We start from the raw sequence: 26,695 nt of genomic DNA, 5'->3' as shown, positions 1-26,695 counted from the left end.
TGTGGGACTTGTGGGAGGAAACCAGAGCACCCGGAGGAAACCCACGCAGGCGCAGGGAGAACGTGCAGACTCCACACAGCCAGTGACCCAAGCTGGGAATAGAACCCGGGACCCTGGCGCTGTGAAGCAACAGTGATAATGCAGGGACAGAGTCCGAAATGCCAACCGGGGGCACCATGTAGGCCACTGGACTTGATTGGGCAAGGGGCTATGCGCCATGCTACATGTCAGCCTTTCACCCCCTGAAGACAACCAACAGTGGCCTTCCTGCTAGTCGCCGCAGTCCCGGTGGTTGCACTGCGGTGTATGAGCTGGAGCTGCTCAGGAAGAGGAAGCTGTAGCAGTGGGGGCATGCCCCAGAGGAACAGGGTGCAGCCACTGAGGATGGAGACCCGGCCGCCCAACAGGCCGAGGCGGAGGAGATGCAAAGGAGGCACCACGTGAAGACTTGTGCGTACCGGCATTGCCTGTCATTCGAAGACCTGCCGGACTCGGCATGCCGGCGAAGACTCCGGCCGAGCAGGGGGACTGCGACATATCTGCCAGCTCATGGTGCACCTGGCATCATGGGTGACTGGGGGAGGACACCCACCCGCAGTGGCCGTCAAGGTGATGGTTGCCCTGAACTTCTTCACCATGGGCCCTTCCAGGTGTCGAGTGGGGACCTGACCGGGATCTTACAGAGCTCGGTGCACAGGTGCATCCGTGCAGTCACGGAGGCCATATATGTCCAGTCGGCACAATACATCCATTTCAATGTGGACTGAGCCCACCAGGGTGCCCAGACAGCGGAGTTCACTGCGATCGGCGGATCCCCGGGGCCAGGGGGGGATCGACAGGACGCATGTCGCACTACAGGCACCTGCAGATGACAGGCCGTTCAACCAACCCTCTCCATGATTCCCACCTACCCCACCACAGGGGTGCGGGCCCTGGGTTGGCAGTAACAGCGGATATGTTCCAGGGATGGAGGACGATGATAACCCGCTCTGCGATGATCTCTGGTGCACCGTCTTGTTAGACAATGTCTGACTCCTGCCCATGGTAACTGGAGAGAGAGAGAATACAGGGCAGGACAGAGCAGTGCTTGTTTTAGCTCTGTACAGAGCTCCAGGTCCTTTGGTTAACAACCTACAAAGAAGAAACTTAACTTGGCAACAAAGCAGTATGAAGATGATTTTGTGAGGTATGGTTTTGTCAATTGTGTCAATGCAACTAAGGGTGCAAAGTCCATGTGTGTTATATGCAGGGAAGCACTGGCAAATGTGAGGAGAAGTTTCAGATTTTGAAAGAGAAGAGGTGGGTGAAAAATTCCTTTTGAGTTTGAGAGCACCAAGTCAGTTATTAACTTACAGCTGATTCCAAATGCGAAGACTACACTGCTGTACCTTGCCTGTGACAGCACACTAAAAACACACCAAAAGCTTACGAGACTGTCAGCATTGTTGAGCAACCTCTCCCAGGAGTAGCCAATGCTGAGTAATACTATTGCATTTCATGACAACCTACATCTGTGAGGTTAGATTTTCCATTCTCACAGGTGAAGACGGCACAAATGAACTGACTGAAGTCTGCACCTGATATGCGCATTAACCTCTCCTCCTGTGAACCTGATTAGAGTGAGATCGCGAGGACCAAGCAGGCTTCCTTTCACATTGAAGGTAACTGAAGGTCAGCTGGCATGGGTCACGAAGGTCGGCCGGTTGACAAAAGTGGGCCCCGGGGGAAAAAAGTTTGAAAAACACTGATTTAGGCTACTTTGCTAATGTAACTGCAATTGATTTGATTTGCTTTAACACTTTAGTTAGTGTAAATGCAGCCTGAAGCTCACACAGGGACCAATTTAATACTGGAACCAAGCTGAGTGAGTAACATACCTGTAACTGCATCTCAAGTGCAACACACAAGGTCAGATCATGTCCTGGATGATTTGGTTTTGGAGTCAGTTCGGGCCTTTGACACCATTTACATTTCAAGTTTATTGTCAGCACTGTTGGTTCCGTGCAGTTGCTAATTACCTGAAGAAGGCAAATGCATCTCTAGATGGGAAAACTGACTCATTTCAGCATTGTCCACTGCCAAGCATTGTAACATGCGTGAGTATATTAATTGCTACTTTGAATCTCTCTCTCTCTCTTTGAGTAAAAATAGCACCGGTAAATTGAAATAAGGTTATTCTTGGGTGATCAAATTTGTGCTACTATCTACTTGACTTTAGAGCTGAGAAAATTTGCGATCTTTGGAGATTTTTGAAGAGACAGTTTCTGTTTCGACGTTTCCCTTGTATAGCTTTCCTCTTCCACAAAAGTTTTAATCTGATTTGCTCAGATCCTTCAGAAGTTCCAATTGGTGTAGATATTTTTCATAGTCCAGGGTGGCTTTTCAGTGAGAACTTGAGATAATTAACTTCCTGACCTTGACATTCAAACAAACAGAATGATGAATTTATATGGTGGAAATACATTGTCACTTTATCATGTAAAATTCAATGATTACTTTCAGTGACCAAGGTTTTATTCCAGAAAATATGGGTTTGGCTTTAATTACTTCTTTGTGTTGGAGATTGTTCACTGATTGAACTGTTCATACCACATTGAGAAAACAATTTCATTAAAAATAATTGGATTTTCAAATGAAAAATGTCAAAATAATAAGATTTAAGTAATGTCATGAGGTAATGTTATGAGGTATGTCACGGGCGGCACGGTAGCACAGTGGTTAGCACTGTTGCTTCACAGCACCAAGGTCCCAGGTTCGATTCCCGGTTTGGGCCTCCATCTGTGTGCAGTCAGCACTTTTCCCCCGCGTCTGCGTGGGTTTCCTCCAGGTGCTCCAGTTTCTTTCTACAAGTCCCGAAAGACGTGCTTATTAGGTGAATTAGACATTCTGAATTCTGCCTCTGTGTTCCCGAACAGGCGCCATAATGTGGCGATTAAGGGATTTTCACAGTAACCTAATTGCAGCGTTAATGTAAGCTTACTTGTGACAATAATAAAGATTATATTATATTTTGCGTTATTGAATTGAATTATATTTGAACAAATATATATACAAATTGTTTTTCTCAATGAAAAGCGAGTTGTTTTTAACTTATAAATAGGAAACATTTCAAGAACTAATTTATTGTCTCTCCATAGATGGATTACAGACTAATTCTGTACAAAGTTGGGAATGAGGGGCGGAATTCTCCGCAATCGGCGCGATGTCCGCCGACCGGCGCCAAAAACGGCGCGAAACAGTCCGGCATCGCGCCGCCCCAAAGGTGCGGAATCCTCCGCATCTTGAGTGGCCAAGCCCTAACCTTGAGGGGCTAGGCCCGCACCGGACTGATTTCCGCACCGCCAGCTGGCGGGAAAGTCCTTTGGTGCCCCGCCAGCTGGCGCGAAACTGCCTTTGCCGGGCGCGCATGCGCGGGAGCGTCAGCGGCCGCTCACGGCATCCCCGCGCATGCGAAGTGGAGGGGGTCTCTTCCGTCTCCGCCATGGTGGAGACCATGGCGAAGGCGGAAGGAAAAGAGTGCACCCACGGCACAGGCCCGCCCGCGGATTGGTGGGCCCCGATCACGGGCCAGGCCACCGTGGGGGCACCCCCCAGGGCCAGATCGCCCCGCGCCCCCCCCCAGGATCCCGGAGCCTGCCCGCGCCACCTTGTCCGGCCGGTAAGAGAGGTGGTTTAATCCACGCCGGCGGGACAGGCATTCCAGCAGCGGGACTTCGGCCATCCGAGCCGGAGAATCGCCGGGGGGGGGGGGGGGGGGGCGCCAACCGGCGCGGCGCGATTCCCGCCCCCGCCGAATATCCGGTGCCGGAGAATTCGCCAACCGGCGGGGGCGGGATTCACGCCAGCCCCTGGCAATTCTCCGACCCGGTGGGGGGTCGGAGAATCCCGCCCGAGGTACTGGGAGACATGTAATTCAGTGGTAATTCAATGAGGTTGCGTATCCACCACGGCACTTTGATTTCACAACCCTCAAGGGAAAGAAATCCTCTGAATCTCTGTCCTAAAGGGTAACCCTTAATTTTAAAACAGTGCCCCCTAGTTCTCACCTTACCCACACGAGGAAACATTGGGCGCAATTGAAGGGCCTCATCGCACCTGACTTGGTGTTAAGATGAGGTCATTGAATCTCACAAGAGGTCTCTACTGGGCGTGATCCAGATCTGCCTATTTAAATGAACCATTAGGCTCATTTAAATATGCGTTAGTGGGGTTCCCCTGGCACCGGGGACCTAACGGCTGCGCCTGGGAGACCTCGCCAGGATGCCGTTTATCACTGGTTTCCACAAATGTGGACCAGTCATAGTGGCACCTGGAGGAGTCTCCAAGGCCAATAAGACCACTGAATGGTCAGGGAGAGGTCAGGGTGGTACCCTAGTACTCCCTCTGCCACCCAGGTTCCTCAGCACTGCCAGCTTTGCGATGTCAGGGTGCCAGGCTGGCAGTGGCAGGCTGCCCAGGTGCAAGGTTGACACAGCCAGGGAGTCGTCGTCCCCCCTCCCCGGGGGGGACCTCAGCAGGTGGAGGGGAGGTGAAGGGGTGTACCCGGGGGCTTTCCGAGGTGGGTGGGGGTGGAGGCCAGAAATGGGGCGGCTGAAAAGGGGGGGGGGGGGGGGGGGGGTTAGATCGTGGCAGACAAACAAAATACATAGCAACATACATAGAAAATAGAAGCAGGAGGAGGCCATTCGGCCCTTCGAGCCTGCTCCGCCATTCATTACGATCATGGCTGATCATCAAGTTCAATGCCCTGACCCCACCTTCCCCCATATCTCTTGATCGCTATAGCCCCTTCTTGAAATCACACAATGTTTTGGCCTCAACTACTTTCTGTGGTGGTGAATTCCACAGATTTACCACTCTCTGGGTGAAGAACTTTCTCCTCACCTCAGACCTAAAAGGTTTACCCCTTATCCTCAAACTATGACCCCTAGTTCTGGACTCCCCCACCATCGGGAACATTCTTTCTGAGTCTACCCTGTCCAATCCTGTTAGAATTTTGGAAGTTTCTATGAAATCCCCTCTCACTCTTCTGAACTCCAATGAATATAATCCTGACCGCTTTAGTCTCTCCTAATATGACAGTCCCGCCATCCCAGGAATCAGCCTGGTAAACCTTCGCTGCTCTTCCTCCATAACAGGAACATCCTTCCTCAGATAGGGACACCAAAACTGCACACAATACTCCAGGTGTGGCCTCACCAAGGCCCTATACAATTGCAGCAAAATATCTCTATTCCTATACTCAAATGCTTTGAAGGCCAACATACCAGTTGCCTTCTGTACTGCCTGCTGTACCTGCGCGCTTACTTTCAGCGACTGATGCACAAGGACATCAAGGTCTTGCTGTGTATCGACCTCTCTCAATTTACACCCATTCAAATAATAATCTGCCTTCCTATTTTTGCTACCGAAGTGGATAATCTCATATTTATCCATATTATACAGCATCTGCCATGCATATGCCCACTCACTCAGCCTGTCCAAATCCTGCTGAAGCATCTCTGCATCCTTCTTACAGCTCACCCTCCGACCCAATTTTGTACCATCTGCAAATTTGGAGATACATTTAGTTTCCTCGTCCAATTATATAATGTGAAAAGTTGGGGTCCTAGCACAGATCCTTGCACTAGTCACCGCCTGCTAATCAGAAAGACCCATTTATTCCAACATTTTGCTTCCTGTCTGCTAACCAGCTTTCTGTCCATCTCAAGAGACTACCGTAATCCGATGCGCTTTAATTTTACATATTAATCTGCTATGTGAGACCTTATCGAAGCCTTCTGAATGCCTAAATAAGCCATATCATGCGGTTCTCCCTGGTCAACTCTACTAGTTACATCTTCAAAGAATTCTAGTCGATTTGTCAAGCATAATTTCCCCCTCATAAATCCATGCTGACTTGATCTGATATATCACCGCTTTTCAAATGAAATCCTTGACAATGGACTCTAGCAACTTCCCTACTACCGACTTTAGGCTCACTGGTCTATAGCTCCCTGTTTTCTCTCGACCTACCTTTTTGAATAGCGGGGTTACAATCGCTACCCTCCGACCTGGAGGAACCAATCCAGAATCCAAAAGATTTTGTAAAATGACCACCAATGAATCTACTTTTTCGAGGGCCATTTCCTTAGTACTCTGAGATGAAGGTGTCAGTCCTGGTGATTTCCCCGCCTTCAATCCCGTTAATTTCCCCAAAACCATTTCTTTACTAATACTAATTTCCTTCAGTTCCTCACTAAAACTTGTGCTTCCAGAACCTCCGATACATTATTCATGTAATTTCACCCTTCTTTATCAATCCCTTGGTCTGCCTTTGCTGAATTTTAAACTGTTCCCAATCCTCGGGTCTATTGTTTTTTTCTTGCTAATTTGTATGCCTCTTCTTTGAATCTAATACTGTCTCTAATTTCCCTTGTAAGCCATGGTTTGGCCACAGTTCCTTTTCTATTTTTGCACCAAATAGGAATAAACATCTTTTGGAGTTCACCTATTTGTTCTTTGAATGCCTGCCATTGCCTGTCTGCTGTCTTTCCTTTCAGTAATGTTTCCCAGTCCATCATAGCCAGCTCATGCCTCATACAATCATAGTTACCTTTATTGAGGTTCAGGACCCTGGTCTCAGAATCAACTACCTCACCATTTACATTGATAAAGAATTTTACCATATTATGGTCGCTCATCCCCAAGGATTCTCCCATAACTAGATTGCCAACGAATCCTTTCTCATTGGCTAATTTGAGTCAGCTAATCTGTATGCATCAAGTTTAATACCCTGATCCCGCCTTCCCCAATGGTGCCCCGATCTGTGAAGAGCCTTTCCTGATGGGCTTGCCAGCAGGAAATGACTCGTGTGCGGCCTTGGCGGAGAGAAACTCCCGAGGCCAAAAAAAAGCAGCAAAGTGCTGTTGAATAACAAGGTGTTTCTCGGCACTCCAGGCCAAAACCGGACACAGATTTTTTTCCCCCCTTTGAATCGTGCCCACTGTATCAACATTCACCTTGTTAAGACCATTCAGGATCTTATATACTTTAGTTGGTTTTCAGGTGCAACAGGTGATTAAGAAGGCAAATGGAATTTTGTCCTTCATTGCTAGAGGGATGGAGTTTAAGACTAGGGAGGTTCTGCTGCAATTGTATAAGGTGTTAGTGAGGCCACACCTGGAGTATTGTGTTCAGTTTTGGTCTCCTTACTTGAGAAAGGACGTACTGGCACTGGAGGGTGTGCAGAGGAGATTCACTAGGTTAATCCCAGACCTGAAGGGGTTGGATTACGAGGCGAGGTTGAGTAGACTGGGACTGTACTCGTTGGAATTTAGAAGGATGAGGGGGGGATCTTATAGAAACATATAAGATTATGAAGGGAATAGATAGGATAGATGCGGGCAGGTTGTTTCCACTGGCGGGTGAAAGCAGAACTAGGGGGCATAGCCTCAAAATAAGGGGAAGTAGATTTAGGACTGAGTTTAGGGGGAACTTCTTCACCCAAAGGGTTGTGAATCTATGGAATTCCTTGCCCAGTGAAGCAGTAGAGGCTCCTTCATTAAATGTTTTTAAGATAAAGATAGATCGTTTTTTGAAGAATAAACGGATTAAGGGTTATGGTGTTCGGGCCGGAAAGTGGAGCTGAGTCCACAAAAGGTCAGCCATGATCTCATTGAATGGCGGAGCAGGCTCGAGGGGCCAGATGGCCTACTCCTGCTCCTAGTTCTTATGTTCTTATGTTAATCAAGTCACCCCTCACCCTGCTAAACTCCAGTAGAAAGAAGCCCAATCAGTTTAACCTATCCTCTCATAAGACAACCTGCTCTTTTGAAATGAAAATGGCTTATTGTCACAAGTAGGCTTCAAATGAAGTTACTGTGAAAAGCCCCTAGTTGCCACATTCCGGCACCTGTTCGGGGAGGCTGGTACGGGAATTGAACCGTGCTGCTGCCTTGGTCTGCTTTTAAAGCCAGCGATTTAGTCCAGTGTGCTAAATCAGCCCTTGCTTTTCAGGTATCAATCTAGTAAACCTCCTCTGAACTAACTCCAAAGTATTTACATCCTTCCTTAGATAAGGAGACCAAAATTGCACACACCTTTGGAGATGTGGGCCGGAATTCTCCGGCTGCTGCGATTCACTTTTCCCGCCGGCACCGCACCCTGCCCACTGAGCATAGAATCCCGCTGCCATTCAAACTGGCTGCTTTGTTCTGAATGGTGTCGAACTTCTTGAGTGTTGTTGCAGCTGCACTCATCCAGACAAGTGGAGAATATTCCATCACACTCCTTACTTGTGCCTTGGAGATGGAGGATAGGCTTTGTGGAGTCAGGAAGTGAGTTACTCGCCGGAGGATTCCTACCTGCTCATGTAGCCACAGTTTTTATATGACTAGTCCAGTTCAGTTTCTGGTCAATGGTAACTCCCCTGATGTTGATAGTGGGAATTCAGCGATAGTAATGCCATTGAATGTTGAGGGGCGATGGTTAGATCCTCATTTTTTGAGATGGTCTTCGTCTGGTACTTGTGTGGTATGAATTTCACTTGCCACTTGCCAACCAAAGCTTAGATATTGTCCAGGAGTTGCTGTATAAGGACATGGGCTTCTTCAGTATCTGGGAAGTTGTGACTGGTGCTGAACAGTGTGTCGTCATCAGCGAATATCTTCACTTCTGACCTTATGAAGGAAGGAAAGTAATTGATGAAGCAGCGGAAGATGGTTGGGCTTAGGTCACTATCCTGAGGAACTCCTGAGGTGATGTCCTGGAACTGAGAAGGTTGACCTCCAACCAACATAACCACCTTCCTTTGTGACAGATATGACTCCAACCAGTGGAGGGTTTTCCCCCCTCCGATTCCTATTGACTACAGTTTGGCTTTGGTTCCTTGATGCCATACTTGGTCACCTCAGGAATTCAGCTCTTTTGTCGATATTTGAACCAAGGCTGTAATGAGGTCAGGAGCTGAATGACCCTGGTAGAAACCAAACTGGGCATCAGTGGACAGGGTATTGCTCAGCAAGCGCTGCTTGATAGTGCTATTGATGACCCATTCCATTACTTTATTGATGGCCGAGAGTTAACTGATTAGGCTGTAATTGGGCGTGTTTGAGACCTATCCAATTCAGCATGGTGGTACTGCCACACATGATGGAGTACATCCTCAGAGTGAAGACAGGTGTGGTGAACGCTCTTACCGTTACTGTAATGGACAGATGCACCTGAAACAGGTAGGTTGATGAGGTTGAGGTCAAGTATGTTTTTCTCTCTTGTGGGTTCCCTCACTAGCTGCCGCAGCTATGTCCTTTAGGACCCAGCTAGCTCGGTCAGTGGTGGTACTACCAAACCACTCGCTGATGGACATTGAAGTTCCCCACCCAGAGGACCTTCTTCATCCTTACCACCCTAAGTGTTTCCTTCATGTTGTGTTCAACATTGAGGAATATTGATTTATCAGCTAAGGGGTTATGGTACGTAGTAATCAACAGGATTGCCCATGTTTGACCTGGTGCCATGAGACTTCATGGAGTTCAGACCCGATGTTGAGGATTCCCAGGACTGGATACCACTGTGTTGCCACCTCTGCTGGGTCTATCCAGTCAGTGGGCGATGGTGGTGTCTGGGACATTATCTGTAAGTGTGCACCTATGAGTATGACTATGTCAGGCTGTTGCTTAACTAGTCTGGGGGACAGCTCTCCCAATTTTGGCACAAACCCCTAGGTGTTAGTCAGGCTGACTCTGAAGTGTCGATATGGCTTGGCTTGAGCCGTTGTCCTTTCTGCCGCCGAGATTGATGGTCGGGTGGTCCATTCGGTTTCATTCCTTTTTGTTTTCTTTATAGCGGTTGGATACAACTGAGTGGCTTGCATGGCCATTTCAGAGTGCATTTCAGAGTCAAACATATTTCTGTGGATCTGGAGTCACATGTAGGTAAGATCAACAGGTTTCCTTCCCTGAAGGACATTAGTGAACCAGTTGGGTTTTTACGACAATCGATAATGGTTTCATCATAGAATTTACAGTGTCAAAGGAGGCCATTCGGCCCATCGAGTCTGCATCGGCCCTTGGAAAAAGCACCCCAGTTAATCCCAAGCCTCCACCCTATCACCATAACCCGACCTAACCATTTTTTTTGGACACTAAGGGCAATTTAGCATAGCCAATCCACCTAACCTGCACATCTTTGAACTTTTTCATGGCCATGGTCATCTAATCATGGTCATCATTAGACTTTTAATTCTAAATTTTAAAAATTGAATTTAAATTAATTTACTGGTGGGATTCGAAGCTGGATCTCTAGATTATTAGTCCAGCAACAATGTCACTGTACCACCCCCTCCCCATCTCATCAATATCCTGTATAACTGAAAGATGGCAATCTTACTTTTATTTTCAATTCCTCTCATAATAAAGGATAGCATACCCTTAGCCTGTTTTATTCCATCCAGTACTCACATACTAACCTTTTGTGACTCATGCACGAATATCCTAGATCGCTCAGCACCTCAGAATTCTGCAGTTTTTCTCCATTTAAGTAATACTCTGCTGTTCAGTCTTTCTCCCAAAGTGAACAACTTCACATTTTCCAACGTTATACTCCATCTGCCAGACCTTTGCTCACTCACTCACTCAACCCATTTATATCCACCTGAAAACTCCTTGGGTGAAATTTTCTCATCTGGGGACTACGTCTCACTGCAGGGGTAAGAACATGGAATATTTTCTGCTGTGCAGGCCAGCAGGAAACATGCCAAATCTTACGACCCCAAACTAATTAATTATGCAACTTGGTTCTTTGCACCATATTCTGTGCAGGGCTGGCCTGATGGCATGTCGTCTGCCGTCCTATCCGCGCGCCAAATTTAAAAGGCGCCCAACGTGATTGATCAACTCTTGTTAGTGGATCTCCTGAGAAAGAAGATGGAACATCTGGCACAATCTGAGACTGGAAGATGGACCCCCTCCAGAACACATAATCTGGAAGGTCCAACTGTAGATGCACCCTCCAATCCTCTTCAGTGGTTTTCCGGGGGCCAGGTTCCAGCTTGAATTCCGGAGGCATTATTCAGGTGAATTCGACATTTGCACGCCATGTTGTTCCAACATGTTTCGCACTGGCATATTTCCATGCTGGTTCCACGGTAAATCAGGTGTGGGTGGTCGCATCGTCCCCTGAATTCCATTAGCAAATCAGTTTTGCACTGGCCTCCATAAGATTTCCTGATCGTCCATGGCAGGCACCAGAGGAAAACCCTGGTGTAAATTGACGTTGGTGTAAACCTTATTTTTGGGCCTTCAGCTGAATTCTCCACTCCCCCATCTGCCATTGAATCCGTTGGCAGGGTTTGGGAGAATGACGTCCCTTATCTCTTCTTCACAACATACTTTCCTAAATATCTTTGTGTCATCTGCAAAATAGCTACCATGCTTTATCTCACATCTACTTTATTGATGTAAACTTTAAAAAGTTGAGGTCCCAGCACAGACCCCTGAAGGATTTTGTTTGCCACATCCTGCCAATCAGAAACTTAACCATTTTATCTTTTGATTTCTGCAAGCTATCCAATCTTCTATCCATGCTACTTTCTACACCATGAACTTTTATTTTCTACAATAACTTTTAATGTGGCACCTTATCAAAGCCTTTTGGAAACCCAAGAACAGCACATCTACAGGCGCCCCTTTATCCACAGCACACGCCTCTCCTTCAAAGAATCATTGAATCATAGAATTTACAGTGCAGAAGGAGGCCATTCGGCCCATCGAGTCTGCACCGGCTCTTGGAAAGAGCACCCTACCCAAGCCCACACCTCCACCCTATCCCCATAATCCAGTTACCCCACCCAACACTAAGGGCAATTTTGAACATTAAGGACAATTTAGCATGGCCAATCCACCTAACCTGCACATCTTTGGACTGTGGGAGGAAACCGGAGCACCCGGAGGAAACCCACACAGACACGGGGAGAACGTGCAGACTCCACACAGACAGTGACCCAAGTCGGGAATCGAACCAGGGACCCTGGAGCTGTGAATCAATTGTGCTAACCACTATGCTACCATGCTGCCCAAGAGTCCCAATAAATTGGTTAAACATCATTTCTCTTTTCCTTTCAAGTTGGGCTTGTTTACCTGTCCTTCCATCTCTCCAATGTCACATAAATGCTATAGCTGGGCAAGATTTGGTGGTTTAGTTCACTGTTGAGGGTTAGTTTGTATGGGCATAGAGCAAGAGCTCTGGCAGGTGCAAGGCCTTTAGTACATACTGGGCCTTGGCTAATGGCTTGGGATCAAGTTATTTGGAACACGTTTCATTCCAGGCTAGGGAGGCAGTGGCGTGGTGGCATTGTCGCTGGAGTCGTAATCCAGAGGTTCAAGCTAATGCTCTGGGGACAGGGGTTCAAACCTTACCATGGCAGCTGGTGAAATTTGAATTCAATAAAAATCTGGAATTAAAAGTCGAATGACCATGAAACCGTTAGCGATTGTCATAAAAACCCATCTGGTTCACTAATGTCCTTTAGGGAAAGAAATCTGTTGTCCCTTACCTGGTCTGGTCTACGTGTGACTCCAGATCCACAACAATCTGGTTGACCTCAGGAATGGGTAATAAATGCTGGCGTAGCCAGCGACGCCTACATCCCATGAACAAATTAAAAAAAAAGATAAGTGCCATTTGCAATTCCTGATACTGGAACAGTTCATGCCTGCATGACGCAAGCCCTTGATAACATTCAAACTTGGCTGCGAAGTGGCAAGTAACATTCATGCCACACAAGTACGAGGCAATGACCATCTCCAACAAATAAGAATCTAACCTTCTCCCTTGAGATTCAGTGACATGACCATCATTGACCCCACCGTCAATATCCTGGGTGTTTCCATTGACCAGACAATGAACTGGACCAGCCATGTGCACCATCTAGAAAATCAGTACGTTGCCAAGGTTCCCTCAACAGCAACCTAGTTGCGTCTATGAGTGTGTTAATGAAATTGGCAAATACTTCCATACTGTTCTGTCAATTTGATGCCAGACTTCTTCACGCTCCTTAACATTGACTATAGACTTTCTGGCAAGCCTGCAAATTTACCACGTGTTTCATGCACACCAACCAGCTTTCTTCTGTAGGCTGTCCCATCAAATCCTTCAACTGAATCCACTCCAGCAGAACTCTTTCTTGACCTCAACCTCCAAGGAACTGGTATCTTTATCCCCTGCCTAGGGGCAGGCCACTTCGCTATGTGCAAATCCTACCATTAAGCTATCCTCTAAAGCAGTTCATAAACTTTTATGATTGAAGTGCCCCTTTTCAAATAAATTCATGATCTTGAAATTCCACCCCCCCATTTGAATTATACCATAATACAAAAGTAGTGCATGTAAAGAGAGTTTAATAAAACAGATATTTACATATAGGTATCAGTGAGATGGATATGCAGGTCACTGAATTTGTCTATCCTTGGCAAATCACAGTGAGGATTAGGATTGAGGGAGTGAAAATTAAGTGAACAATACGGGAATAGGCTGGGAGGGAGATCATGATTACTGAGGAAGCACAGCAGGGAGTTAGCAGGTCTACGGGGAGAACAGAATCCAGAGAAAGTGGGTATTTGGAGCGAGCAGAAAACCAGAGATAACTAAATCCTGGATCGGCTCGATTCTCCGTCCAGCGACACCTGAAGCGCGTTTCTCGATGGGACAGAGAATTGGACGTTGGGGGAAAATCGGGATCGGTGCCCGCATTCTCTGATCCCCCCACTGGTGCCGGGATCACGGTTCACACCAGCAGGAGGATGTAAATAAGTGAAAATAAGTAATGACCCATTTGCAGCCATTTAGTAGGCCTGGCACCCTATTCCCGTTCCTTGGGAATCACTTGGGCGTGGCTCACTTCTGGTATTTACCAGCATGGCTCTGACAGGGGCTGGTTTAGCACACTGGGCTAAATCGCTGGCTTTTAAAGCAGACCAAGGCAGGCTAGCAGCATGGTTCAATTCCCATACCAGCCTCCCCGAACAGGTGCCGGAATGTGGTGACTAGGGGCTTTTCACAGTAACTTCATTTGAAATCTACTTGTGACAATAAGCGATTTTCATTTTCATTTTATGGTGGACCTCGCAATGGGCCAAGGGGGTAACTCCTCATTGGAATTGCCCCCAAGGTCCATCTGGGGGCCCCCCCAACAGTGCCCAAGCTTCATCTACCAGATACCCCCACTGAAGGACCCCCCCCCCCCCACCAAAAAGATCCTCTAACTAAAGGGACTCCCTACAGCAACCTTCTAACTAATGGTGCCTCCCACAGGGACTCACTAACTGAAGGAATCCACCATAGGGATCCCCTAACGAGAGGGACCGCGTCAGAGACCCCCTAAATAAAGGGGCCTCCGGACTAAAGGAACCCCCACAGGAGTCCCCTAACTGAAGAAACTCCGCTGCAGTGGGTTTATGAAAGCTGCCAATCACAGTCCACTACTGGAAAGGAATGAATGGCTTGCAGTTAATGAATCAGTCGGGTTGAAACCGAGGTCACAGCTGTTTCCCTTCCAGGAATAGATATGTGGAGCTTCAAGATAAGTGTTACCAGCTGTAATTCTTCTCACCACCCTGTTTGGGGTATCTTCACTGGAGGGTGGGTCCCCATATAGAGGTCCCTGGGGATCCGCCTATTACATGGCTCCCTGGGGGGTCGCCCTATTGCAGGGGTCCCTGTGGAGGGTCTCCTTACAGGGCTCCCTGAGTGGGGGGCGGGGGAATCTGATAGACGGGGTGTGGACAGGCAGTGCATTGTGGGGGGTGGTGGTGGCTCTCGGTGGGCTCAGATGATCTCCACCAGCGTGGCCCTGGCGGGGTGGACTTTGCAGGGGTACCTCATTGAGGGCGGGGGGTGGGGGGCTGGTGGTTTGCCCCCATGCCCCACTGCAAAGTCCACCAGAAGAGACCAGAAATGATCCATACCCACGTGATACCCGGCTGCGGGGACTGAAGAATCACGGAGGGCCGGAGCATAGGGTACCAGGCCTGCGAAGTGGATGCAAACGGATCATTCAGACACATTTGCATTCATTTACATGCTCCCGATGGCGTGCAGCGAGGACCTCAATATCAGGGTTCGGAGCATCGCGTTTGGGTCGACGCGGGGTGTCGATCTATATTTTCCCCCTCCGTCTGATTCTCCGTCCCATCGGGGAATACGATCCGGGTATCCCGGGACAGAGAATCCCGCCCAAAGGCTCCAAAATGGAGAATCCACCCCGCATCTCTCCTCCTCTCCACTCCTCCACTGAGGCTTCCATTGAAGCACAGGGAAATCAGAGAGCTTGCTTTCTGACATATAGTGAAATTTTTCAGTGGTTGCCAAGTTAAATTCAGTTTGAGAATGATTGCCAGCATTTTCTCCAACCACAATTGCATATTCCCATTACGATATGGAGGCTTTCTTTAAGTAGAGCAGACTAGTTTTACTCGTGTTAGCCTCTCATTGTTCGGCATCTTCTGCTCTGATGGCAGCCACTCAACAGCACATTTTGTACAAGCTGCATGATATAATCTTTCAAATTAAAAGGCAACTCAAAAGTTTCCAGGCTGTCTGCATTGAATGTAATGGTCCAAGGTGAAATCGCTGCTCGCGGGACTCTCTGTTTCGCTTGCAATGCAACCCGTGGTTTTCCCAGCAGCATGAAGTGGCCACAATGGGAAATCCCATTGGATGCTGGCAGGGAGAATCCTGCTGCCAGAGACGGCATGCCGCTATGGAACACATGGCTGAGGAGGCTGGGAATTGTAGGATCTCTCACTGTGACGTTCATGATTGTTTTTCGTCTCTTGTCTATTTTCAATGATTTAGATAAAAATTATATTTTAAAATGAATCTCTATATTTAATTGCTAGGTTGTGATGAGCTAGTTAATTTTAAGTGGTATAATTATATGCTTGGCTTAAACAAAAATTGTTCTCCAGAATTCTTTGATTCCATCAAATCTGTTTGGTGCCTGAAAGTTGACTATGTGGCCTGGTTCTGCAGCCTGCCTCACCAGTTTCTTATCAGATCTCGGGCTAAGAGGGACCAGAAAAGTGCTCAAGGTGCATTTTTAGGCCCTACCCTGTGCTGGAGAATAATCAGGTGTCTCACGTGTGCAGATGAAATTGAGGGAAACACAACCTTTGCCATATTGCCCATGATTTAGCCACATTGAATTTTGGTTAGAATCCAAAATCCAGAGTTTACGGCCATGCTGCACCGTGCCACATTGTGGCTGATAGAAGATGGGAGACTCCGCTCCCGGGATCTACCTGACCCTTAACACCTCATGAGATCTAACACGACCTCATGAAAATTGCAATGTAAATCCCGTCCATTGTGGGCAGGTTCACGATTGACAAATCTGCATAGTAGAGCGAGACAGCCAGTCTCATTTTAATGTGCAGATTTCCCAGGTACCCGAGGCATTGGGATCTATCCCCTTTGCCTCGGAGACCTTGGCGACGCCGTTCAGAACTGGTCTCCACAAACGGGGACCAGATGGAATGGCACTCATGGGGGTCTACTAAGGGATCAGAGGCCTCTAGTTGCATGTCCTTTGGGAAGGGTGGTACCCTGGCACTGCTGGTGCCAACTGGGCACCCTGGCCAAGCCACCAGGGTGTCAACCTGGCACTGTCAAGGTGGCACTGCCAGAAGGAAGGGCACTGCCATGGTACCAGGTGGGCACTGCCAATGTCCCAAGCTGGCAATTTTAATGTGGCGGTGATTGGTCTGGGGATACTCTGTGCGGGTCTTGGGGGGGATGCCGGATGGAAGGGGAGTGTCGGGGGTTACCGATCTCTGCTACACTGAGAAATTCCGGCCAGCAGAGCTCCTTAGTGCAGAAAATGGGGCTGTATGCGGCCTCGGCTGCGCATTCCCCGCCGAAGCCCCCTATCTAACCTGGGTGATGTTTAATGGCGTTGTGTTTCTCAACGCTGTGAGCGTCGGGAAACATGCGGCTAAACAAGCTCCCTGTGGGACTTGGTTCCCATTTAAATAAATTGAGCCCTAAATGTCAGCAGAGGGGATCTCAGATTTTCCCTCAAGAAAGGTTGATAAAACATCCCATTTCCTGATGAACTTTATAAAAGACAAAACTGCTCACATTTCAGTAATAAGTTAGTCCAAATTTGCTAGTTCTCTCATTTAGTCAGTATAGACAGAAAATTAAAGTGGAAAATGTAATTGTTCAACTGATGCTAAGTGTTGTTCTATCTTTGAGATCCAGATACAATGTTGTAGCAGAATACAAAAATCTTTACATGAATTTGTTACCAAAAGTATAAAAATATTCTGAGGAACAGAATTGGCATTGGATTCCTTGATCTCCCACTTTAACTTGGATGGAAGCCCAAAAAATATAACATGAATAACTTATGGAATTCCATCATACAAAGAAAAGCTGAGAGAAGTTGAACAATCCACCGCAATGGTTCATTGAAGTGACTTTGAAGTAGTACTTGGCAGTAGTACTCTTTATTAACAGTGCAAAATAACCGCATCACCATTAGCTATGACTGAAATCAGGCAATAATCAAACCTAGAACTAAACAGAAAGTGTTTGATCATACAAAACAGCAAAAGAACAACAAAGAGAAATAACTAAAAGACAATTCATAAAGCTGAAGTCAAAGCAGCTGTAGCTTGCAAATAGAATATTAAAGCTATCACAATTTTTCTCCAATTTTTTACAATTAAACAATATAACAAATAATACCACAGCAGGCAATAAATCTGATCAAATAACAAACATTTTATACTCTTTATTTTGCATAACATTCTGTCTTTCAGTTATTTCTTCTAATAAAGTGAACTTAACAGTACAAAGTCTTTACAAGGCAAGCTTGGCTGAAGCTTGCAGACAATCTGAGAGAATTCAACAAATGTCAAGTTATAAAGACTGAAGATTTGTCATAAGTAGCAACACCAAATATACTAGGTTGCAAAATTTTGGCACACAATTTGAGATCATGATAGCACGATTCTGATGAAAGCTGAAGAGAATAACTTGGTCCACAAGTCAAATTAGTAGTGGCCTGCAGAATAGAGTCCAGGAACAAAGTTCACCATCATGCCATGTAAACAGCAGTTTAGCAGAGTACCATCACAATGCTTTCTGCCATCTGTATACAGTTTAATCACCTTAACTAGGCCTAGAAGAAAGTTTATTCTGTAATGTAAGGTTTTCAGATGTTTAACATCTGAATTGTGGCAGGATTCCAGCTTCAACTGCATGTTAGAAAGTTAGGACGATAACTGAAACTACAGTCCAAACTGCAATTGTTTACTAAATTCTTGTAAAAGTGATTGTTTCCTATTTATTAAATATCACAAATTCTATGGTAAACGGTGAGGTACAAACAGCAGCATTATTTGACAATGAAGTGTATTCTGATTAAACCCACATGTAAATTCTGTGTAGTTTTTGTTTTTAGAAAATATTTATATTCATTTACATACAACAAACATGGATATAAAGAAATACATACACAGTACATATGTTCAACCAGTATTATACAAGACCCTTTTTTATATAAACTGAGAGTCGGGAACAAATGACAATGATACATGGTGCTAAAACACCACCATTACCACACTGTAATGTCTGAAAAGGTGAGTGCCGTACTTCTTTTGCCAAACATTTACTGAATAATATCAACTCAGTTGATTGTGAAATATATTAAATTGACATTTAAAAATCATAACCCTTACATATACTAATATTTTCACAAGAAAAGTCTTTACACTTTGAGACTGTTCCTCACGATCAGCAATATCCAATTCAGCAAGCTGGCGAATTGCTGCTGGTTATGTTAGTCTTCAAAGGCAATGGATGTGTTTCCATACAGGCATCAGGAATATGCTGAAAGACAACAAGTTGATTGTTATGTAATGGAGTATTGTGACTAACCATTTCTTCTTTAGATTTTGGGTTCCCTGCTGCCACCTCTCCGCACCCTATATACCCATTATCGTAGTGTGCCTATGTCATTTTCTGCCTTCATATCCCATCAGTGGAGTTCTCAGAATGAATAAGAGATTTTTTTACGCATGTTAGGATACCTCAGTTGGATAAATCATGGGAAGCATGGCAAATGTTGCATTTTCCTCAATTTAATCTGCATCTCATCTCTTACCTGAGAGAGAAGGTTGCGGAATCCAAGCCCCATTCTAAGGAATTAAGCACAAAAGCACATGAAGCTGACACCTCAGTGAAAGTGGAGTACTGAGGGTTGCTGTGCATTGTCACAGATGATAGTATTTACAAAGAACAATACAGGCCCTCCAAGCCTGTACCGGTTTGATTCCTTGGCCAAAATCCTCAGCACTTCCTTGTGCCGTATCCCTCTAGACCCGTATTTTGTCGAGATGCCTTTTGAACACCGTTAACGTATCTGCTTCCACAACTTCCCCGGAACGCATTCCAGGCACTCACCACCATCTGTGTAAAAAACCTGCCGCGGCCATCTCCTCTAAACTTTGCCCCATAGATCTTAAACCGATGCCCCCTGGTGACTGACCCCTCCACCCTGGGAAAGAATGCCTGCCCATCCACTCTATCCACGCCTCTAATGATCTTGTAGACCTCTATCAGGTCGTCCCTCAACCTCCGTCATTCTAATGAAAACAGTCTGAGTCTATTCAGGCTCTCCGCATAGCTAACACCCTCCAGACCAGGCAACATCCTCTTCACCCTCTCCAAAGCCTCCACATCCTTCTGGTAGTGTGGCAACCAGAATTGTGGGCAATATTCCAAGGGCAGCCTTACCAAGGTTCTATACAACTGTAGCATAACTTGCCAGTTTTTATACTCGATGCCCTGACCAATGAAGGCAAGCATTCCGTATGTTTTTTGATTTAGGTGATAAGTTAAACCACCCCAGTTTTTTTTAATTAATTTTTTTGTGGGATGTGCACATCACTGACAAGGCCAGCATTTGTTGCCCATTCCAAATTGCCCTTGCACTGAGTGACTTGCTTGGCCATTTCAGACGGCAGTTAAGAGTCAACCACATTACAGTGGATCGGGAGTCACATGTAAGCCAGGCTGGGTAAGGGTGGCAGATTTCCTTCCATCGAAGGCATTAGTGAACAAGAAGCGTTCTTACGATAATTGATGATAGTTTCATGATCACCATTACTGAGACTAGCTTTCAATTCCAGTTTACTTAAATTTAAATTCCACCAACTGCCATGGTGAGATTTAAACCCATAATCCCAGAGCATTAGCCTGGATCTCTGGATTACTACTGCAGTGACATTGGCGCGATTCTCCCAAAAATGAAGTGTCATTTTGGATGGGTTTTGCTGGATGTTTCCCACCGACTTTTTGGGTGAGATCAAGATCTGGGTTCACCCTTACTTAGTCATTTTTTGAGTCTTGTGGAATTTCTCCCCGGTCTAGCCCACACCTAGAAATCTTTTCAGCAGTGGGGAGCTGAAGTTGTCGGCGAGAACGGTTCCTCAGAGTTCGGGCCGCCATTTTGAAAGGAATCCCCAATCTCTAAGTGAATTTGAGGGTCCCCACACCCATGGGCAATGCCACCCTGCAGACATAGGCATTATCCTCCCCACCTCACAAGCGAGAACACCCCGCTATTGGGTCTCTGAGGCCCCCCCCACCTCTCCTTTCCAGGGACCCCTTCACCCCCTACTTCCATGAAGCCCCTACATACCCCCCCTTCACCCCCCCACCCTTCATACCCCAGTTCATGGCCCTTAGGCCCCAACTCTTGGCAGTGCCAACCTGGCATCCTGGAACTGCCAACCTGTCACCCAGGCAGCGCTCCTGGCACTGCCAACCAGGTGCCTTAACGGATCCAATTTGGCATTGCCAGGGTGCCACAGCGAGTGCCAGGGAACTGCCCTGCCCTGTCCGTGACCACCTGGGGATTCCAGTGGCCACCAACACCACTGGAGAGGTCACACTTGTGGAGACCAGCACTAATCGGCATGCAGTTGAGGTGTCGCCAGTGCGGCTGGTGATTCCCAGGCACCGGAAGAATACAGGCTCAAATAGGCTGTACATATTTAAATGAGCCATGATTATCTGGATCACGCCCAGCATACATATTCAATGCCCATTCAAGATGCCCACCACTTCTGGATAAGCATGTTTTTCCTCATTTCCCCTCAAATCCTTCTACCAATCACCGTAAACCTATGACCCCTGTACTTAGCCTATGAGCTAGAGGAAACCTTTCTTTCCTGTCCACCCTCTCTAATTTTGTACATCTTAATCAGGTCACCTCTTACGGATTTGGGGGCATAAATCACAAAAAGCTAGCATGCAAGTTCAGCAGGTAATAAGGAAGGCAAATGGAATGTGGACCTTTACTTCAGAGAGAATGGAGTATAAAAATTGGGAAGTCTTGCTAAAACTATACAAGGCACGGCTTTGACCACATCTGGAATACTGTGAACAGTTTTGCTCCCTTATCTAAGGAAAGATATACTGGCATTGGTGGCAGTCCAGAGAAGGTACACAAGGTTGATCCAGGTATAGAGGGATTTCCTTATGAGGTACGGTTGAGTAGGTTGGGCATGCATTCATTGGAGTTTAGAAAAATTAGAAGTAACCTTATTGAGACAAGTAAGGTTCTCAGGGGACAAGGATGACAGATTTCCTTCTCGAAAGGACATTAATGAACCAGGTGGGGTTTGTTTTCATAATAATCGATAATTCCAGATTTTTAGTGAATTCAAATTTCACCATATGCAGTGGCGGGATTTGAACCTGGAGCCCCAGAGAACTACTGTGGGTCTCTGGATTACTAGTCCAGTGATAATACCACTATGCCACAGCCCGCCCCAATACCCTCCCTTTTATTGAATATTTCCTTGCTCTGTTTGCCCTCCCCAAATGCATTACCTAATATTCCTCTGGATTGAATTTCATTTGCCACTTTTCACGCACTCAACCAAACCATTGATATCATCCTGAAGGCAGTAGCTATCCTCTTCACTATCAACTACATGGTCATCTGCAAATTTCCCAATCATGCATCCCATATTTAAGCACACATATATACAACAAACAGCAGGGGATCCAACACTGAGCCCCATGGAATGCCAGTGGAAACCGCTTTCCATTCGCAAAAACATCCAGCGACCATTACTCTTTGTTTCCAGTTGCTAAACCAATTTTGAATCCAAATTGCCACCTTCTCCTATATCCCATGAGATTTCATTTTTTTAATGTCTGACCACGGTATTGCATTGTATGGCATTGTATTTTATTGTACATGCTAGGGCTTGTCCAGGCTGGCTCCGCCTGTGGCTCCTCCCCTTGGGCTTATGCATAAAGGTGGCAAGTCTCTGCCTCCGACCCAGTTCGGGTCCAGAGGCAGGAGGCTTGCTGTTTAGTGTATTAAAGCCTCAGTTACGTTCATCACTCGTCGTGTGTTATTGATGGTGTATCACTGCCATGTGGAATCTTGTCAAATGCCTTTTTAAAATCCTTCCAGGAAGTTACGTGAAAATGTTATAAGACATTTGTTTGGCTTCCAATTTCAGAAGGATGTGAAGGTATTGGAGAGGGTACAGAAAATATTTACGAAAATGGCTCCATGGATGAGGGGTGTCAGGTATGAGGATAGATTGGAGTAACTGCGGATGCTGGAATCTGAAACCAAAAGAGAAAATTCTGTAGTCAGCAGGTCTGGCAGCATCTGTAAGCAGAGAAAAGAGTTAACGTTTCGAGTACAGATGTCCAGCTTTGACAAAGGGTCATCTGGACTCGAACAGTTAGCTCTTTTCTCTCCTTGCAGATGCTGTCAGACTTGCTGAGATTTTCCAGCATTTTCTCTTTTGGCTGGAGAAGCTGGGGTTGTGCTCCTGAGAGAAGAAAAAGATTGAGAGGAGGTTTGATAGATGCGCTCAAAATCCTGCAGGGTCTAAATAGATTTTCACAGTCACTTCATGGCAGCGTTAATGTAAGCCTACTTTTGACAATAAAGATTATTATTAAATAGAGTAGTTCGGGAAAAACTGTTCCTATTGGCGGAAGGTTGAGAACCAAAGATTACTAATTTAAAGTGATTGGAAAATGAAACAAGGACAATACGAAGATAAACTTTTTTATGCAGCGAGTGGTGCACTGCCTGAGAGCATTCTGCCTTTGAAAAGGGAATTAGAAAATTATTTGAAGTGAAAGAAAATACAGCGCTACGGAGAAATGACAGAGGAATGGGGGTACATGAGTTCCCGCAGAGAGAAGGCAGGGACACAATAGGCCAGTTCTGATGAAATCATTGATCTGAAATGTTGGCCTGTTGTCTTGACCTTTAAAATAGCAGGCGGATCTTGATTCTGGAATTTCCAACCCTATTCTCAGATAATTAATTTTCGGGAGTACCTTTAAAGGGTGTGGGTTGGTTTCTGTCAGAAGTCTGCATCTGGCACTCTCGACGTGGCTGTCTCCATCATGGAGATAGATACCTCCTACTCCTCTGCAACTTTCATGGAGTTGGACCAGGTTTTTAAATATCCATGGTCTTAGAGGAGTGATGAACCCCAGTATGCATGAGGGGACCTTTTAAAAGATAAGTTCAAAAAGTCCCCCTCAGGCCCATGATGCCAAACTCTGCCCTTCCACACATCCCTCCAGGTCCTTATTGCCCCCAATACCAAGCTCTGGCACTTCAATACCCACTGACCAACTGTACACTTTCTAGAACCAATGAACACCCCAGTGCATAGTGGGTGTGTAAATGAAGCTTTGCAAAATGTAATTCATTGATAAATCTTTCCTATGCTGTAAAAAAAGTTTGGACTAAGCTGATGTAAGGGTTCTTCCTGCTTATTCCCTTATTTTCCCTTTCTTTTATTTCGCTGTTAGTATTTTTGATCCATGGATGATTAATTGGCATGTATCTTTGAGGCAGAATTCGGGGGCGTCATTCTCCGACCCCCCGCCGGGTCAGAGAATGGCCGTTGGCCGCCGTGAATCCCGCCCCCGCCCCCGCCGAAGTCTCCGGTACCGGAGATTGGGCGAGGGCGGGAATCGGGCTGCGCCGGTTGGCGGGACCCCCCGCTCAATTCTCCGGCCCGGATGGGCCGAAGTCCCGCCCAGAAATTGCCTGTCCCGCCGGCATAAATTAAAGCTGGTATTTACCGGTGGAACCAGGCGGCGTGGGCGGGCTCCGGGGTCCTGGGGGGGGGGGGGGGCGCGGGGTGATCTGACCCCGGGGGGGTGCACCCACGGTGGCCTGGCCCGCGATCTGGGCCCACCGATCCGCGGGCGGGCCTGTGCCGTGGGGGCACTCTTTCCCTTCCGCCTCCGCCACGGTCTCCACCATGGCGGAGGAGGAAGTGACTCTCCCCACTGCGCATGCGCGGAAACTGTCGGCGGCCGCTGACGCTCCTTTGCATGCGCCGCATTTCCGCGCCAGCTGGCGGGGCAATAAGCGCCATTTCCGCCAGCTGCCGGGGCAACAAACGCCATTTCCGCCAGCTGGCAGGGCGGAAATCCCTCCGGCGCCGGCCTAGCCCCTCAATGTTGGGGCTCGGCCCCCAAAGATGCGGAGCATTCCGCACCTTTGGGCCGGCGCGATGCTCGTCTGATTGGCGCCGTTTTTGGCGCCAGTCGGCGGACATCGCGCCGTTGGGGGAGAATTCCGCCCCAGAAGTGAGAGGAGGGAACACTCTGCTCGTCTCTGCTGGTTTGAACAGGAGTGGCAGACTTGTCGACATCAGAGAAAGAGATGGGGTGAGACTTGGTTTGATTGATTGGCTGGGGGCTAATAAATTGGCCTCAGAGGCCATACACTGCCCGGTAACAGGTGTTGATTGGCTCCTATCCCAGTGGAATTATTTTCAAAGTCCCGAGGAGTTTCAGTTTTATCCTGGCAGCATAGAGACAAGGTCCTGCTACTCTCTCTCCTCCGATTTTTCTCCAGCATCCCCTGTCACCACCTGGCATCAAACCGGCACACCCTTGAACCACCCTGGCACCTCCTGGCATTACCCTGGCATGACTCGCTCCTTACCGAGTGCTGCACTCACCCCTCTGAGCTTCGCTGGAGTACTACTCGCCAGGTGCATGCCTTCTGAGACCAGTTGTGCTTCACGCCGTTCTGACATTACATTACTGTTGGTGTGTTATTTGATGTGGGGGTGTGATTCCAGTTTATGGGCTTGATAATAAGTTGCTAATTTATTACAACGAGCTTCCCAATTTTGAAAGGTGTGAAACACAGCTGGCCACTGATGGAAGGAGAACATGTTTTTATGTCGACGTGAAACACAACTTCGGCCGCCTCACAAAATGTTCTGCTCGTCACCAAATGGGAACGGAAAATCCCAGCCGTTGACCTGTCAATCAAACCATGTTTCCTCTGGGGAGAAGGTGCTCTTGTATTTTAATAGCTATCTGGGCTCTCAGCCAAGTGTACAGAAAATCAGAGCTTGCTGGTACATTTATGAACTTGCACCAATTAACTTAATCAAGTTGAAGTCCTTGTGTATACTAAGCTAAATTTAGGTATATGCAAACTGGTGACAGGTATTTGCTCATACTTTTTCAGTTTGCAAATTCATGCATATAAATGGTTGATCTCCCAATAAAATACATACAAATATGATTTTTATCTTGTTAACATTAAAAAGGTAATGTAAGGTAGTTACCTCAAAATAGTGCTGTTTCAATATCTCTGGCTGTCAGCAAGAGTAAGTCCGAATGGTGGAGTTATCTATCCTTTGCATTCCTGATGTGCCAACTAGAATTGCACAAGTTATCAATTAATACACAAGTGGTCTTGTCTTTTAACTTATACAACCATTGTACTTCGCTCAATTGAAATAAACATATTTCAATATTGAATATAAATTAAAGAACTGATAATTTACTTATTTTGCTTGTGTGATGCTTATTTGTTACAATTTTCTTTTCACCAGTGTCGGCTTGAGGTCAAGAGCAGTTGTTTTTACAGAATGTTAATTCCTCTTTTTAACCAGATGTCCTGCTCTATTTCCCATCTCCTTTCATGCATGGTTTGGGATACTAATTGGATTTACACCATAACTCTGACCTCAGCCTAAAAGATGTGTGAATGGGTGAGTCACTCTAAATTATCCCCAGTGTAGTTGGAAGAAGGAGTCAAAAGATTTTTCATATCCTCCTGTAGGTAAGTATTGTGCACAGATTTTTACACAGTTATATCCACAGTTACCCACAGCTGAGGTTGCTGATTCTCTGCAGGTAACTGTGGACACAAATGTCATGTGCAACTGTGCTTATTTTTAAAAATGTTTGGTTATCACAACTTTGGAAACAACATGATTTGAATGGCTGTATTGATTACATAATTGAACGTACATATCTTATTTTCAGCAGACTCTATTGTCATGTGATGTTACATCACTGATAACAGATATATATTTAGCATTACTCTTTATATTGCAATGTCAAAGGCAGTCACTCACACAACACTACTTTATCACAGTTAGACTGTATATTTATTTAATGACAGATATCGTCTTGCAGGGACATAGGGCAGTGGGTTTCCTCTAGATGCAGGGCATAATCAATTCACACGTATGGCCATCAAGGCACCCAGCAACTGGCCAGTGAGGTCCATCAACAGGAAAAACTTCTACTCTCACAACATCCAACAGGTCAGCAACAACAGCAAAAGCTTCCTCCAAATGTGTATTCGCTTTCTGGAAAATGTTAACCCCTTCAT

At 46.5% G+C, this 26,695-nt stretch overlaps 1 protein-coding gene across 6 annotated transcripts in view; it reads right to left on the bottom strand.

Moving 5' to 3' along the window:
* Positions 1 to 17,453: 17,453 nt before the first annotated feature.
* The window catches only part of ppfia2 (PTPRF interacting protein alpha 2), a 645,248-nt gene continuing 636,006 nt past the window's right edge, over positions 17,454 to 26,695 (bottom strand). For all 6 annotated transcript variants that reach the window (XM_072485153.1, XM_072485152.1, XM_072485156.1 and 3 more), the window contains 2 exons: positions 25,638 to 25,729; positions 17,454 to 18,873 (listed from right to left, as the gene is read on the bottom strand). In XM_072485153.1, the coding sequence (XP_072341254.1) occupies positions 25,671 to 25,729 (59 nt within the window). In that variant the 3' untranslated portion in view covers positions 17,454 to 18,873; positions 25,638 to 25,670. The remainder of the gene's footprint in view (positions 18,874 to 25,637; positions 25,730 to 26,695) is intronic.

This window comes from Scyliorhinus torazame, chromosome 19 (genome assembly GCF_047496885.1).
Source record: "Scyliorhinus torazame isolate Kashiwa2021f chromosome 19, sScyTor2.1, whole genome shotgun sequence".
NCBI classification, from domain to species: Eukaryota; Metazoa; Chordata; class Chondrichthyes; order Carcharhiniformes; family Scyliorhinidae; genus Scyliorhinus; species Scyliorhinus torazame.
Note: the sequence above shows the minus strand (reverse complement) of the source record. Positions and strands in the feature narration are given on the sequence as shown.